Below are 17,717 nucleotides of genomic sequence, written 5' to 3' on the forward strand. Positions count from 1 at the left end.
ATGTTAGAATGCTGACAGTAGACTAATTCCATTAATGATAAATACTTTTCCAGACGAAAAAGAAAAATCTCCAGACAAAAAAAAAAAAATGGTTACACTTTTTTTTATTCTCTGAGTAACAGCACATTTTTATTTGCTTTTAATAGGAATTATTATGGCAGGTGTCAGAGCTGATGTTGCAGACAATGAGGAGGTGGTAGCTTAGTGGTTAACACACTGGACTTAAAAGATTGTGAGTTTAAATCCCAGCACCAGCAAGTTGCCACTGCTGGGCCCTTGAGCAAGGCTCTTAAACGGTTTAGAGTTACTGATCAAGGGTACCCTGCCATCTGATCTCAGCTTTTGAACGTCGCTGGGATATGCGAGGAAAGTACATAGGACAAGTGAAAAAGCACCTTGTCTTACTTTCTGAATGTAAATTTAATTCTCCAGTGTTAATCAGATTAACAGTGCTGTGGTATAGTTCATCACATTTAATAATTATAACTATTTAAAATGATCTTGAAACAAATGGAAATATTCTATATAAACTAGGAAATTAAATATCTCTTATACTATCACTAATCTTACTATACTTAGATGTCAGGCTGTTGTGTGTTGCTGAATACCTTCTTCTTCTCTGGTGAGCTGTGTTCGCTCTTATTCTCTCCTCCCTCATCCTCTCCGGTCAGAGGATCGGTGCCATTGGCTGATAGCTTCACTCCTGCCTCTTGACTAGACGTCCTCCAGCCAGTCAAGTCCACTCCGGCAGCACACCACAGCTACACAAAGATGCGATGTGATGATTCATCCTGCGTTTTTTCCTACAGTACAGATTTACCCCAAATCTAATAATAGCGCATGTGGCGTACCTTCCTGTTTGGATCTTTTTCCACTAGAGGGCGGCAGTATACAGGCACAGGGACGTTTTTCATGCGGTTGTCCTCCTTCTCATTGGCCTGTGAGGAGATAAAAAGGTTGGGACAGTCACAAAGAAGCTCATGGCACTGCTTCACATGTAGAAAAGGCCTGGGGCGGAAGCCTCCTCATGGCCTGGATTAATGGCTCAAGATGGCACAGAAACACAGACAGAGAGCAGGAAAGACATTTAATGAAAACAGTGAAAGACCAACTCTAGATAGAGCAGGGGTGTCAAATTAATTTTAGGGCACGGGCTACATTATACAAAGTCCAGTGTCAAGTGGACTGGACCCAGAAAAAAATGTGTTGGAAACCAAAATGATAAAGTTAAAGAATATACTGCACGTATACTCATCCAAACAAAACACTTTTTTTGGTGTTAAACGAAATTGCTAGGGAATACCAGTAATTACATATGGACAAATTTTGTCAGTAGTGAGCCTGAATTTTTTCGCACGGTGAACTGAATTTAAAACGGATATCAGCCCGGAGGTCACGTGTTTGACACCCCTGATTCAGATTTGGGTTAAAGACATATAAACATGCTCAACAGGGATTAATAAATACTGTACACTGAGTTGTAATACAAAATCAACAGCCAATAGCAACTGTTTAGTTGTAGACTTTGGAAATGATTGATAATTGTAAGAATCGAATTATCATCTTGAAATAACTTTTTTAGGTTTTTTGATATGAGTTGGTATCTGTAGAGTTGATATCTGTAGTTCATGGTTGGCAGATATCTTGAGCCAGATATCGTTTGTGCATCAATATTGCGTTGCTATGTGCTGGAGGTGTTCTCACTTCACTTCATACTTTGTTAAACTAATCAAAGAACCTTAAGGGATCTTTGTCACACCTAAAAGGGACAGGGCTTCGGTTTGACTGCCAGGCAACGTTTGGGTCAGTTTAGGTGCAGAGTTTTAGAAGGTGGTGGGGGTGGGGTGGGGTTAGGGGGTATTGGAGAGGTGCATGCTAGTCCTCTGCCAGGCAGACTTGCCTGCGGCCTCTTTCCTGCGGCGTCCTGAGCGCTGTCTGCCTGGGAACCCGTCTGCAGGAGATCACAGTTAGAGCCACGGTGACACACAGTCACCAATGGCAACCCTGATACACACACACACACTCCCACCGCCTAGCACAAGCTGTCAACCCTCCCATATCCAGTAATCTGAATCTGTCATCTTTTCAACCCAACTGCTTTATATGAGCAAGCATCATTCCATTAAGATTCTTGTGTACTTTTTTCTTGAAGGAAACGGTATCATTGGAAATTTTCTATCAAACAACCAAATTTTGAGGCCATTTTAAACTTTAGCATTAAAGTTCATTAGATGGTGAGTTGAAATTCCAATGAGGTCAATGCTTCCCAATTCTGTTTAAATGTATTTGTATAGAACTGTAACAAGAAATGCAGATGTAGATCTTGATCAACAATGTACCAGAGCAAGAGACTCTTCTGTACATAGGGGGGATAAATTCTTCTTCTGGGTGTGATTATAATTATTACTTGTCAACAAGAGCAACAGTACTAAATGTGTTGGGTACAGATCTACAAAATGGAGGTGAACGTATATAGTCCAGGGTAAGACTTGTTGCCGTCCTCCAAGCATAGTCAGCTGTGCATGAAATAATATTATGACTGGCTCCTCATGACTCAGAAAGCATGTGATTGCAATCACACTGAGAAATAGGAAAGACTCATATAAACCTAAAGAAATATCCTCATTTTCATTCTCTCTACCACTTCATAATTCAGAAGCTGGAGAATAGGTGAGGGTCAGATATGTGAAAGGTGTAGAACCGCTACCTGTTTAAAGCGGGGAGGAACGCTCCAGCCACAGGCCTGCATGAGACCATCATCCCTGCGCATGTGCTCACGGACCTGCCGGTACTGCTCGCGTCGCTGCTCCCTACGGACCGAGAGCGCTGAGTCGCTAAGGAGAGACGCAACACCGTTACTGGGCAGTCTACGGAACAGAAAGACAGAAAGGGAGAGGCAGAGGGGGAGCGAGCAGTCCGCAAAAGAGCGTCAGTGAGCCAGCCAGCCAGCCGCGTACGCAAAAGTGATAGAAAGAGAGAAAGAGAAAAGAGTTAGAGAGAGAAAAGAAAATCTAGGGTTAGAGGTGAGACTGAAAGAAAATAAAACTGCACAGACACACACACACGAATGCATGAAGAAGCCCAGCTGTGAGTACGCATGCATTGGATGGAAACGTCTATATTATAAATTAGATGTTTGTACATATATGTTGTACAGCAGAAGGAGCAGCATAGCACTTTGGAAATATCTTCTAAACCAGATAAGGAAACACTAATAGAAGAAAATCTTCATGTATACAATATGAGGAATATATGCACAGAGAAATACATAAATGTTAACATGTATGGAAGAGTGTTTGTGTATGAAGTGTTCATAGAGCATTTCTAAACTTGAACTCAAGTGCGCAATGAGATGTTTCCCTCAGCGGAAATATCTTGCACATAATTTCAGTCTCACTGCAAATGTTATGCTCAAACCCGAGCCTCTGTTAGCATTCAATCCACCGATATGAACTAACTGTTAATTATTAGAACTATACATTATCTCACAAAAGTTATTTCACCCCTCACATTTCAGCAACCATTTTAGTAGATTTTCTCAATAGACAATAGTCAAGTTTATTTCTATAGCGCTTTTCACAACAGACATTGTCTCAAAGCAGCTTTACAGACTTTAACAGTTAAGGTGAATGGTGTGTATTTCTCCCTGATGAGCAGCCATGGTGACTGTGGCAAGGAAAAACTTCCTTAGATGTTATGAGGAAGAAACCTTGAGAGGAACCAGACTCAAAAGGGGAACCCATCCTCATTTGGGTGACATCAAGACTATAGAAATGAAGCTTAGATATATGTTAGCATAGTTAATGTGCAGCTTGTATAGCAGTATAAATTTACTGTCTTTTGGAAAAAGTGTCACAAAAGTGAGATACTGTATATCATTCTATGGTTTTTCTAACCATTCCTAGCATAGGCTTTTGGGTTCACTGTGACTTATGCCAGGATCACACTGTGCAATTTGTATAGTCCTTTTTACAGCTTATTGGTTCTTGGTTTGAGGGTCGGTGTAGGAAAAGTCACACTGCAGGAAAGAGTCTGAAATCTTCTGAAACTGCCAGAATTTTATTGGTGGAAATAAATAACCGCAACAGCTGTTAATGGGGTGTCGGTGAACATGTCAAACCAGAGATTATATACTACAGATTTTAGACTAGGATTATAGGAATTTTTTAAAACAATTTTCCCAGACGACTAAATTGTGGCCAAGATCCTACAGTGTGATTGGGTTAAAGCACTTCCTGAAAATGGATTCATAATCATTTCAGTATATCTATAATGAAGAAAACAACCAAATGCTAACCATTTACTCAATATTGAGAGCACTTTAAAAATTCAAGTATTAAAGAATGTACTCTGTACTCTGGATAAAGCGGTCACTGACGATCATTGATTGAGTCAATTGTGTTGCACGTCATGTTGCTAGAATATTATCTAGAATCTAGATTTAGCTAGAATTTTCAAGCAATGACAGAAGTACACTAGACGGTTGTCCAGAATTTCCTAGTATGAACCAGCCTGGACTAGTTTATTGCTTTTTCTTTTCTTTTCTTTTTCTTTTTATATTAATATTTTTATATTATTATTTATTTTACAATGTAGAAGATCTTGGGGTTTAGACACTAACTCTGGGAGAAGCCATGCATCCCAGTCCCTTCCATCCTGTGTTTTACTTCTTTAAAACACACAAACTCTGATTTTCTTAGATTTCAAAGAAGTACTAATTTACAGTGAATGACATCACGACTAGCTAAGGGTAGAAAACAATATGCGAAGGAGCTTTCAGTGTGTGCCAGTTGCTCTCAATAGCCATGATGCCAAAATAAAAACCAATAATATGTTGGTTAAAAGCAGTGAGATCTTTAAGTTCTTTTTTTTTTTTATATACTCTCATAATTTTGTCTGCCTCAAATGTGTGAATGTCTGGTACATTTTTTTTTACAGATTTACAGATCTTGGTGATATTCTTTTGATTATAATTGCCATTATTTTGATTAATGTACACCTAATTGAGTCTTAGAACCTGCTATGATTTTCCTTACGACCATGAAGCGTATTCGTTTGCGTGTCGAATTTCCACCCAAAAGGAAATCCCAAGCTGAATAACTTCCTTTACGAGGTCCTTGCACTAAGCTGTAAACATGTATGTATGCGTAAGTGCTGTTGCACATTCTTACTCCTCAGGGAAGAACTCGAGTGTGCGGTTGGAGGTGGAGATCTGGCACATGGTGTGCGAGCGTCTCTGGTTAAAGCCTGCAGGAGAGGGCGATCTGTAGTGGATGTTGACACTGGTGTATGGCCGCTTCACCGGAGGCGGGCTCGACGATGTACTGAAGAGTCGTGCAAAGCTGGAGGAAAAGAAGTCAAAGAAAAGATTCACGGCAGCTGCTTGAAGAACAACTCCTTTAAACATGCGAGTAGGTTTTCACTGATATATATCTTAGCAGCTCTGGTGTTAATTTGTGGATTTTTGCTATTAGAAAATAGCGAAAAGTGGTTCCTTATATGGTGGCGGTTGAGCATAGAATTGATAGAATGAAGGACTGAAACATTGCTCTCTTTAGGGAGGAAGTAAGAGCTAAACACTACATTTCAAAGTCAAATGTCTTACTTTTAACTCAACTACATTTTGCAAAATCAGTCGTTACTTTTTATTTATGAGGATAAAAACTTAACTGGTCGACCACGCACAATCCACCAATCAGTGTCGAGCGTGAGCTCTGTTTCGAAACTTTTTTTGATTGGCACTTGTTGGTATCTTCTTATCACCAACATACAATTCAGCATCAGTTCAACAGCAAGCAGAACATTTTTAATGGAAGAAATGTGGAAGAAACTCCAGAATCAAACTTGCCACAACAAGCGTGAACTTATTTAAATAATGATTTTTGATGGTTTTGAGGTTTTATGCTCATGATAATTGAAATTAATATCAGTGTTTAATTAATATCATTCTATTAATAGATTGTTGTGCTAAGAGTAACATTATAGTCTTTTTACATAAACTGAGTTGATTAAGTAAAGAGTCTTATGACAAAAATGACAATAGGAACATTTTAGGCATAATAAATCATAGTACTTTGGATACTTAAGTACGTTTGAAGGCAAATACTTTCACTGGAGTCACATTTTACCGAGTGTATCTCTACTTTACTCAAGTAACTGGTTTGTGTACTTCGACCACTACTGGCGCTACGATATGAATTTAGAGGAAGCATGTAGTTTCAACCCAAAAAGGCATGTCTTACTGTATTTTTTAAATTTAATTACATTTTAGAATCTGTCAAAGATCACACATTCATTGGAAAAAGAATGTGCAAGAAACAAAATGCAAGGATCAGGCAAACTCACAACTGCCAGATGGTCGATTTCTTCTTCTCTTGGATTTGAGGACTCTCCCTAGAAGCTCTGAAAGAGAAATGAGGACACACTTTCGGCCATGTGTTCATTGTGTGTTCTGCATCAGGAAAGAGTGGTGTACACTATATAGAAATACAATAGGTATATAAACACCTTTCTTTCAGCCATATGTGGTTCTTTCATCTGGTTCACATGTGGTAGCATTAAGTTCACATAAATTCAGATATTTTCCAGAATGACCATGCACAAAGTGAGCTTGTGAAGATATGGTTTACAATAGGCTGGTGTGGAAGATCTTGAGTGGCCTGCTCTAGATATAATATGACCGATATGAAGCTTTTTTGGTGAGAAATGTGCCAAAACATCCACACGAAGATTAACTGGAATGCTGACTATGCCCCAGATCTCCTCAGTATACTAATAACTGTAGAAGGATTTTACAAATGTCCTGAGAGCACAAATGTCCACAAGCACACTCCAAAATCTAATGGAACATCTTCCCAGAAAAGTGGAGGATATTATAACGGCAAATCTGGACTAAATGTAAAATTAGATGTTTAAAAAGCACAAACGAATCTTATGGTCAGGTGTCCACAAAAATCAGTCTATATAATGTATGTTTGATGTTATGTGACATATATCATGTATACTTCTCTGTATATGACAGACATAATGCACCTGACCCTGACCTGATCATCTCGGTCCAGCGGACGGCCTCTTGCAGCTCCATCAGCCTCTCTTTGTACTGGTTGCGCTCCATCAGGACGCGCGCCATCTCGACCCGCGTAAACCTGCGCCTCTGTGCCATCGCTACGTCATCCTGCAGTGAGGACGAATACTGTGTGTGCACCGTATTCCAACAAACAAATCCCAAGGGTGGTGGGGGGTTTGGGACACAATACAAACAGACGGAGGTTAGTGGTCAGAGGCAAAGCTGGTTAGAGTAACATTAATGAGTTAAAAAAATTAAGCCTTTTTTGTGAGACAAGTGCCAAAGCGTCCACACAAGGATTATGACTTAAATAAATGCGTCAAAAGCCGTCACACTGCAACAAAATAATTTAGCAATTAATATTATTTAGAATTGTCAAGTTTTTTATTATAAGATTACAATAAACCAAATATGCTATCATTTCAATTTATTTCTGGGCTTTATTACTCATTTCAACTCGTTTATAGTTTTCTTGTAGTTTTGGCAGATCATTTTGTTTCTTAGTTAATATATAATAATAATATAAATAAATGCGTTAAATGAGCGAAAGCATCTAAGATCAATTTAAGCTTGAAGTGAGTACTAATGGCTTTTAATAGGTTAGTACATTTTGTAGTTTTTATAACAGGAATGCAAACAGCATATAACAGGAGTCAATGTGACTCCTGTTTATGGGACAGCATTTGGATGACCCCCTTATTCAGAGTGACATCATTATCTGATTTCTATACAACTGAGCAGTTAAGGGTTAAGAGCCTTGCTCAGGGGCCCAACAGTGGCAGCCTGTTGGTGCTGGGATTTGAGTTCAAGACCTTCCAGTTCAAAGTTCAACACCTTAGTCACTGAGCTACCACTTTACTATTGCACAAGTGTCTGGCAAACACTGGTGACTATTTTTTTGCCCAATGACTGCCTTCATATATACATTTCCACATTCAAGCATGTATTTTTTAAAGATCCATTAGCAACTCAGGAAAATTGAGGATGGATGGATAATTGGATGGATTAGATGATAGATAGATAGATAGATAGATAGATAGATAGATAGATAGATAGATAGATAGATAGATAGATAGATAGATAGACAGACAGACAGACAGACAGACAGACAGACAGACAGACAGACAGACAGACAGACAGACAGATAGATAGATAGATAGATAGATAGATAGATAGATAGATAGATAGATAGATAGATAGATAGATAGCTTTATTCATCCCAAAGGAAAATTTACAAATTCTAGCAGTATCCACAAACTTAGGCAACAAGGCATGCAATAAATACTAAAAAAAGAGAATGGATTTGGACTGTAAATAATATCAACAGTCTGCTACAATGGCTCAGGACCACAGTTTGCATTTAATCCTATATCACTGAACACCTTAACAATGATTGAACTGTAATTAATGGACATTCGGTCCCACCCAAATGAGGATGTGTTCCCTTTTGAGTCTGGTTCCTCTCAAGGTTTCTTACTCATTTCATTTCAGGGAGTTTTTCTATTCCACAGTCGCCACTGGCTCGCTGATTAGGGACAAACTTACATTCCTGAGGAACAAATTAACCGCTTTATCTTTGGAAAATAGCTACAATGTCCATTGTTAAAAGTGCTATACAAATAAAATGAATCAAACTGACAATTTATTGAAACCAGTGCTTTTTGTATTCAACAATACTGATACATAGTAAAAGCTTTAGTTCTGTTCTACTAGAGATGCGCAGAACTTTTGATTTAGCTCTTTTTTGTATCCTCCCAGTCAAATTGTGGTCATGTAAAGCAAACATACGCGTGTTTCTTCACTTAGGTGACTAGACTCTTTTTACATGAGTGCTTTACCTAAATATGTACAATAGAGAACTGGCTTTGTTTGAATTCAGAAAGCGGACTCTGTACAGCTCTAAGTTAAAGTATATTTTAGTTTTTATTGTGTCAGAATCCTGACCGACTGTCAGTGGCTGATCTGCAAGAACAATATCCTGATATATTTAATTGCCTAGCATTATCTAGAAATTAAAAAATTGAACTTCTTGTACTACAATGACATTTTCTTAAGCCATTTCAATTGTATGGAGATGCTATAATTTCATCATACATTGTGATTGAATTTAGATCGGTGTTTGTTAACATTTCGACGACTTCAATTAGAATTATGCCTACGAATATCGCATGATATTAGGATTTTTTTTTTATCCGAATCTGAAATTAAGAACTGCATCTTATCGAAACCCTGTAAATCAGTCTCTGAATATATACTAAAGTGAATTAGTTGAATAAGTTCTTAGAATTCTTAGATTGGGTTTTTTCATTGAAGAGAATGTCAGACTTACATCTTCTCCTCCTTCATCCTTGGAGTCCTGAGATGCTCCGAGTGCCTCAGCTCTCAGCCTGGGGAGATGAAGTAAGAGTCATTTATGGACTGTTGCACTTCAATTGGACAAAAAAGAAACACAGCAAAAACAAATGTGAAAAGACAAAATGATTTTAAATGATGCCTGTGCTTATAAAGGATTTATTTTGGTCATTTTGCTTAAACCCTATATGGAGAAAAGTATATGGATACCTGATATTTCCAGCTATTTGTGCCTCTTCCCCAAACTTTTACCACAAATCTGGAGGCACACACTTGTTTAGCATTGCCATTATAGTGGCTGTGAAAATATATATTTTGGCTCTTTAACAACAAAACCATGACTTTTCCACAAACTATACTGAACAAAATGATATAAACCCATTTTTCATGAGCTGAACTCAAAGATAGGCCTATTTCTCTCAAATATTTCTCAAATATGTCTCACACATCTTTAGAGTGTCCTTTATTGTGGCCAGCTTAAGGTACACCTGTCTAATAATCATGTTGATTAGACAGAAGTGCTCACTAACACAGATTTAGACAGATTTGTGAACAATATTTAAAAGAAATTGGCCTTTTGTGTACATAGATAAAGTCTTAGATCTTTGAGTTCAGCTCATGAAAAATGCAGGCAAAAACAAAAGTGTTGCGTTTATAATTTTGTTCAGTGTATTAAAGAGGACATTATACACAGTTTCGGCAAAACTCATGTTAATCTTGAGTATATATAGAGTAGTACTGCATCCTTCATATCTCCAAAGAGTCTCTAGGTTTTATCTCTCTTGCCGAGCTCCTGGAGGTATGCTGTGGGCGGAGCCTCTGGAGGTCTATATACAACACCAGTATCACAAGTATAAATGCTTTAGGGTGATTCCTCTCATTCCAATATTGATGTATTTACCTTTTCATTTCCTCTTCCAGTTCTTTGACTTTGCTGTCCACTTTGATTTTGGCTTGTTTAACTGCCTCCAGCTCCTCCCTCAGGACCTCATGCTCTCCCGACAGCTCATCCACCTTAGCGATCAGGTCGTTCTTTACAATGTTCAGAGCATTCCTGAAGCAGAAGGGAGTGAGACGGTCAGTGTACACAAAAAATAAATAAATAACATGCACACAGCGTATATACACACACACACACACACACACACACACACACACACACACACACACACACACACTTACTTGGTCTCCAGCAGTTGTTTGTTTTCTGTGAGAAGGTTCTCCACCTCTTTTCCCATCCCTGTGAGATACACATTATTACTTCTGGCCTCCAAATAAGCTTTAAGTCAGTGTGGTACTACAATTAGTTAAATTTTTTTTGGTACCATTTAAATATATTTTATATAAGAAAAAAAAATTAAGAAAGTTTAGTTTTAGGAGTGCTACTATATGCAAAAAGCATGGTGACTCGATCAGTTAGGGAGGGACAAGTAGCACAAATACAATCCAACTCAGAAAAAGGCAATTCAACAAAATGCAACTTAAATGCGTGTGCTTTTATAACGAATACAAATAAATTGTAAAAAACAAAACAAAACAAAAACAACATATCAGAGAAATTCAAAATCGAACATTAATTTGAAAAGCAAAAATGTATATTGCCATTCCGAAGCAATGCTAATGAAAGACATCATAGCAGAATCGCTGCAGGAAATGACATCACAGCAGGGGGTTCTCAGAAAAGGGCACAAAAAACACAGACATGAAGGAATCAGCAGGGCCAGAGCCTTACCAAAGAAATCATCCCGCACTGAGAGAGCGCCGAAAAAGAGGCAAAGTGGGGCAGCAGGATATTGAAGGGGTGGGGGAAGTAAACAAGGAGTAAATAAAAAGAAGAGGAGTAGAAAAAGGAAAAAAAAAGGGTGTCATGGTGCAAAGGAAACAGAAAAGAGGCACAAGTAAAGAAGTAAAAGAGATAGAAAGACAAAGAAGGAGAAAAAAGGAAAGCGTCTGGTGAGATATTTAGTTTCGGGTGAACGATTTACTGTACATACACATACTGTACATATGCATGGGCCAATACACACATGCACAAAATATTTTATATCCTTTTTTAACCTTGTCCAGGTGATCTTTCAGCAAAAATGAAGGTGTGTGTATTTATGTAGACAGTTAAACCAAAGTGGCGGTACAAACAGTCAGACAGCCTGAAGGATGCATTCTGTTTTCATATACTATGCAGACGTGTATGCAACATGTCTCCTGAGGTTGTTTGCGCAATTTGCATACTTGTACTGTCATACAGCGTCACTGAGTTTTTATTCTGTTTCATTTGTACGTATACTGAGCACTAAGTGTTTTTTTCCTATTACGGTTATCATTTGCGTTTTAAAAACCTCTGTTTTACGGCCTGTGTTTTTGGATCTTCCAAATTAGAAAGTACTTTTGAGTTTAATAGTCAGAATTTAGGCTTTATGACAAAGTGCAACACAACAATCAGGACAAAAATGGGCATGAAATCTCAAAACATTTTAAGATTTGACCTGAATATCTAACAGTATGTTTTGGCTCTGTTATTACTACCTAGTAAATATCACTTATTCCTTCAGATGGGAATAAGAAACCATGTAGGAGATTATAGAGTATCAATTCTGCAAATAAATCGATCTCTACCTAAATCCTCTGCGATTTCTTCACACAGAGCAGTGATTTGATTAAGTTGGTGGATAGCTACATGTCTAACCAATTAATTTTGTAATCAGATGCAAAAAATTCCAAACTGCCCCTTCAGTTAGAGTGAAGTCTTTACAATAGCAAATTATGTCATTATGTTAGTTTAAATGTACATAATTTAAAAGTATAGTGAGTATATTTCAGTCCAGGAGAATTTGTCATTTCCAGATATATATATATATATATATATATATATATATATATATATATATATATATATATATAGTAAATTTAATAATTTTCCCAGCCTGCCTACAAATCATATAAACAGCAGAATGAAACAAAAAGTCTGAATTATATATACTTTTAATATAAAGTGGTATTCAGTCATTCATGTTATATAAATGTCTTGTCAGTCTTGGCAAATGAACTTGTTTTAGGTCAGAACTTATGAAGTGAAGAAACATGACTGAAAATATGACATGTCTGAATAAATAATTCTTAGCTTTTAAAAATGCAGCAAAACATGAGCTACAGCTGAAGCTAATGTAGTCAAAACTTCCCTTCCCTGTTCACTCATCACACTGCAAATAATATCTCACTAAGCAAATGTATCTTAAATATTCAAATTTATTCTGCTGTCAAACTGTATTGAATGTCTTTGGATGCGGTAGTATTACATTTTCCCTTCACTTGAACTACGAGGCACAAACCTGAGCACCTCAGAAGATATGGTTTACATGGGTTAGAGTGGAAAATCATGAGTGGATTGCTATAGAGCTCTGACCTAAAAACCTATTGCACTCCATGGAGATAAACTGGAAACCTGCACTCCTACACTCCTTACCTCACCTACATCAGTACCAGATTTGACTACATTTTTTTGAAGCTGAATGAGCATAAATCTCCACATGCACACTCCAAAATCTAGTGGAACATCTTCCCAAAACAGTGGTGGTTATTATAACGGGAAAAGGGGACTAAATGTGGAATGAGATGTTCAGAAAGCAAAAATAAATCTTATGGCCTGGTGTTCACAAGCTTTTGTCTCTATATTGATTTAATACAGTGTTGATTTCAAGCTTAAAATCCCTATATTGTATTCTTTTCTGTTCTATTTTATTAAAATCCATCTCTAAACATTTGATTACATCACCATGCACATGCCAATTGTAAAAATATGTAATGAATAGTCATCTTTTACTCTCCTCCCAAAAAAAACACTGAACTTGTTTCACTTAGAAAAAAAAATGACATAAAAAACAAACTGGTATTAAAATGAAATTCTATTGTATTCATATTCAAAGTGAACGAAAATAAAAGAGTAGCAAAATGAAACAATATGAAAAATAATAAAATGCTCAGTGATGAGATACACACCTGAGAATTCCCCTAGGGGTATGGCCAGGAGAAGCACACACAGGAAGGAAGCACAGAGAGGGGTCAAGTGTCAGTGAGTGAGGCGGCCGATCATATCAAAGCACCACCTTCATACTTAGATAAACAAATCAAATTCTGCCTTTACAGTAAACTAAAAAAACGAAACAAAGGAAAAACAAAACCCATTTTAAGATAAACAGAGCAAACATTTTTCCTTCAAGCCAAACATACTCCAAATAAAAGCTTTCCCCCTTTCACAATGAGTTTTGATGGTTGGGGTGCTGCAGCCATGGGGCAAGCGTGATATCCCAGCGGCCTTTTTTAGCAGTGTAGCTGTCGTACAAAAAGGTCATGCAGGTCAATGGCAACAATCACTCGCTTAGCTACAATGCTATTTTAAAAGCAATGAGAACAATCATAAATACAGCCCATGAACAAAATCATACGCCTGCATTCATAAGCTACGAATCAACAGTACAGTAAAAAATATAAGCTCTCAGGACTGTCATGACACTAGAGCTTACCGAGCAGCTCTGCTCCGGCATCCACGTCACCAATGATGTCCGATTTGGCGTCTTTGATCTCGTGGTACAGCGAGTCGGTGTTGATACCGAACGCCTCGTTCACTATGCCTTGAGACGGACTGAAAAAAGACACAGAATCTCATTAAAGAAGCAAAAGATTCATTATATTTGGAAGATGCAGCTCTACCTCTGCCATGTTAATCTTTATTCTATGTGACTCTCAGGACACGCCTCGGTCTCCATAGTGTTGTGATACGTAGCAGAAGTGGTGCTGAGAGAATGCACTTGAGAAACAGTTCAAATCAATCTAGATATTCTTCACAAATAAATCCTAAAAGTATAGTGCATTGTTCACAAATTATTGGTCAATTTCTAAATAATAAAAGTAAAGCGCATCTACTAATAATTACAGTGAGGAAAATAAGTATTTGAACACCCTGCTATTTTGCAAGTTCTCCCACTTAGAAATCATGGAGGGGTCTGAAATTGTCATCGTAGGTGCATGTGAGAGACATAATCTAAAAAAAAAAATCCAGAAATCACAATATATGATTTTTTAACTATTTATTTGTATGATACAGCTGCAAATAAGTATTTGAACACCTGAGAAAGTCAATGTTAATATTTGGTACAGTAGCCTTTGTTTGCAATTACAGAGGTCAAACGTTTCCTGTAGTTTTTAACCAGGTTTGCACACACTGCAGGAGGGATTTTGGCCCACTCCTCCACACAGATCTTCTCTAGATCAGTCAGGTTTCTGGCCTGTCGCTGAGAAACACGGAGTTTGAGCTCCCTCCAAAGATTCTCTATTGGGTTTAGGTCTGGAGACTGGCTAGGCCACGCCAGAACCTTTTGTTTTTGATATGTTTGTGTGTTATGTTTTTTTTTTATTTTATTGTGTCCATTACATGTCCAATTAGTAAAATGTTTTGCATATACAGACATGTACAGTGTGCTAAATGCATAAAACCAGTGAATAATCTTGCGAAACTGTAAATACTCTGCAGGACACACCTGTTCCCGCCGCCATAGATACGAGGATCCATACACATATCTAACTCGGGGGTTGAATCGATGATTTCCTGAAACTCAGACCACTCGTCACTGCTTCCCATACCTGCGTATACAGTACACACATATGCAGTGTGGGTTATCACAGAGTACTGGCCTTTATTTTCAAAAGCACATTTAAGGAATTTGCATTCTTTAAACCAATTTGCATATGAAATGTAATTATTTTGGCTTACTGAGGCTATGGGGCGTAGTATTGAGAAGAACTGCGCAAAGCATTTTTTATTGTACACAACTAATGATATTATAATTATAGTATATGTGATTTCAGCTCATTCCTCTCTCTCTCTCTCTCTCTCTCTCTCTCTCTCTCTCTCTCTCTCTCTTTCTCACCAATGCTGACATTCCTGGTTTCCTGTGAGACCTGAACTTCCATATTCCTGCTGAGCCTCTTGGCGTTTTTGCGGCTCCGACCCCGGCACGTGTCAAAATCTCCAGAGGGAACCATCGCCTCATTGAGAGGGGTAACTGTTGCCGAGGGAACAGATGAGGTTGGAGTGTTGGATTTGCTTCCTGTGCTGCTGGGCGTGGCCACAACTGAATCAGACTCTGAGCCATCCTCCTTTGTTTGGGGGCAGAATCAAAAACACACATATTAGAGCACGAACACACAGAAATCATCTGAATTGTTTGAACATTGCACTTATATTTTTGAATGGTCTTAATTACAATTAAACACACAAACGCACAAAATTCACAGAGGATGGAAACACTTTGATGCAATATGTCCATTAAAGCACCATCAAAGTCACAAAAAAGCAACAAGCAATGCTCAGTCATGTGCCCAATGAGTCACATGGTGAAGGGATTTGTTCATTTTTGTTCTGGCATTTTAACAAGACTAGAGCCTGAACAAGACTAGAAAACTGAAAGCAGAATTGTGTATCAAGGCCCACAGTGGAAATGCAGCCATCGTTGAGGTTCTAATCTGGATCCAGTGATGTCATATGGTCTAAATCCTGGAATTGAAGTCTGAAGTAAGTCAGGATTTGCTTAACTTTAGACCTATTTTCTTTGTTTATGACTGAGTTTATGGGAGTTGTTCAGTGTAGTTATTGTAAAGTTGTTACTACAAAGATAACTTAAAAAAAATTCATAATTAAGGATCCCTGCATGCCTGCTGGCATCCAGTATGACAAGTGCATATTTGACAGAACTTGTCTTCCAGGGACACAAGCAAGTGAAAGGGAGTAAGGGGACGGTAAAGGCACAATGGTGATGTCACTATGATGACTCCTTGTCCAGCTGCGGCACAAGAAGGTACCCTATCTGTCGCACCTGGAAGCCAGGGGCGTAGACGGCTCGACCCAGATCACTGGCATGCCAGGCGTCTGTCGACGTCGTCCTAGCCCCCCCGTGACCCCCACGTACCATAGCATCCCCGGTGGGAAAGAGACTCAACGAAGGAGGTCGCTCCGCTTTACTACAGAAAGAGAGAGAAAGAGACAGAGGCAGGTAATGAGAAATGTGGCATATACCCACACAGAAAGGGCTTAAAAGAAAAATCCACCCTAAATCTTTAGTTCTTCAGAATCATTTTCAGTTCTGGAACGAAATTCTGTTTAAACTTGTTTCATAAACATGTTTTTCTGCTATTACTTTCATTAATAGCTTCCTATGCTAAACATTTGATGTTTGACTACCTGCTTTTAGTAGTAGTGTAATAGATTTATCTCTTATTATCCTATTTGTTTAGTCTGTTCAGGTCCCTCACTTCTGTGTCTGTCCACACTGTTAAAGCAGTTCAGCTTCCAAATCTACAAAGTTCATCCTAATTCTCCAATCAAAACATTGTACTTGTCATCTCGCAGATCCATAATGAGCCGAGTCCAGTCTTTGCCATAACTTGGATATCTCATTAAACTCACTGAAACCTAACCATTATGCTAGAGATCGCTCATTGTAACTGCACTTGTAACAGATATATATATATTTCAATATTATGTAATTTAGGGTGGACTTTTCCAAAGTCAAAAGCGCAGTAAAAGAATCAGCCAATAACTAAGCTCGATTCATGTGAACGCACACAAAGGAGAAAGAGGTACAGTTTTTTTGGTGTGTAACTGGGGTCACTCAATCAGGAGGGATTCATCTCAATTTACAGTGAGTACAATTAGAACTGGGGTAGAAACAGAGAATGAGGCAGATAGGATTGTGGGGGAATTTTTACCTTTTCCTCCAGGTGTTGCGTTGACTGAGGAGACAAATAAGGCAGTTCACACATACACACACACACAGACAGAAAGAAAGAGGGTGAGAAGGAAAGCGAGAAAGAGAAAGAAAGCGGCACAACGAGAAAGATGCAAATTAGAGTTCAGAACACAGAGGCGCAAACAGACACACGCATGACCTTTTCGCAGGGCATGGTACATATAACAAAATGTAACACAGCACAAATGATGCAAATAATACAAAGCATGGACAATGGGTTATATTAATCAAATGTTCAAACTCTGAAAGATCAAATCTATTCACCGTTTGTGCAGAAGAACCCAGATGCAAAAGATACTGCCACATGAATATGTATGGTTGAAAGTCTTGTCTGAACAAGAACTAAAGCATGATCTAATAAATGTGTCCTAATAGCGTTTGCAGGTTTATTATAAAGGTCACTTTTAATGTTAGCTAGCTATCATAACCGATAACTAGCTAACATAAATAATAATAATAAAATACCATAACTGATAACTAGCTAACATTTTTAACGATAA

General features: G+C 38.1%; 1 protein-coding gene across 19 annotated transcripts in view; it reads right to left on the bottom strand.

Annotated features, from left to right (window-relative positions):
• mapk8ip3 (mitogen-activated protein kinase 8 interacting protein 3) overlaps positions 1–17,717 on the bottom strand; it is a 48,671-nt gene that overhangs the window by 12,623 nt on the left and 18,331 nt on the right. For 2 of the 19 annotated variants that reach the window (XM_046865663.1, XM_046865670.1), the window contains 17 exons: positions 17,177–17,200; positions 16,285–16,429; positions 15,340–15,568; positions 14,950–15,052; positions 13,936–14,054; positions 13,418–13,423; positions 11,151–11,174; positions 10,601–10,658; positions 10,320–10,472; positions 9,396–9,453; positions 7,044–7,192; positions 6,346–6,402; positions 5,172–5,342; positions 2,708–2,867; positions 1,901–1,951; positions 852–938; positions 609–761 (listed from right to left, as the gene is read on the bottom strand). In XM_046865663.1, coding sequence (XP_046721619.1) covers positions 609–761; positions 852–938; positions 1,901–1,951; positions 2,708–2,867; positions 5,172–5,342; positions 6,346–6,402; positions 7,044–7,192; positions 9,396–9,453; positions 10,320–10,472; positions 10,601–10,658; positions 11,151–11,174; positions 13,418–13,423; positions 13,936–14,054; positions 14,950–15,052; positions 15,340–15,568; positions 16,285–16,429; positions 17,177–17,200 — 1,747 coding nt within the window. Of the gene's footprint in view, positions 1–608; positions 762–851; positions 939–1,900; positions 1,952–2,707; positions 2,868–5,171; positions 5,343–6,345; positions 6,403–7,043; positions 7,193–9,395; positions 9,454–10,319; positions 10,473–10,600; positions 10,659–11,150; positions 11,175–13,411; positions 13,424–13,935; positions 14,055–14,949; positions 15,053–15,339; positions 15,569–16,284; positions 16,430–17,176; positions 17,201–17,717 lie in introns of all 19 variants that reach the window. The other 17 variants (XM_046865681.1, XM_046865666.1, XM_046865679.1 and 14 more) reach the window with 15 other exon arrangements.

This window comes from Silurus meridionalis, chromosome 14 (assembly GCF_014805685.1).
Source record: "Silurus meridionalis isolate SWU-2019-XX chromosome 14, ASM1480568v1, whole genome shotgun sequence".
In the NCBI taxonomy this organism is placed as follows: domain Eukaryota; kingdom Metazoa; phylum Chordata; class Actinopteri; order Siluriformes; family Siluridae; genus Silurus; species Silurus meridionalis.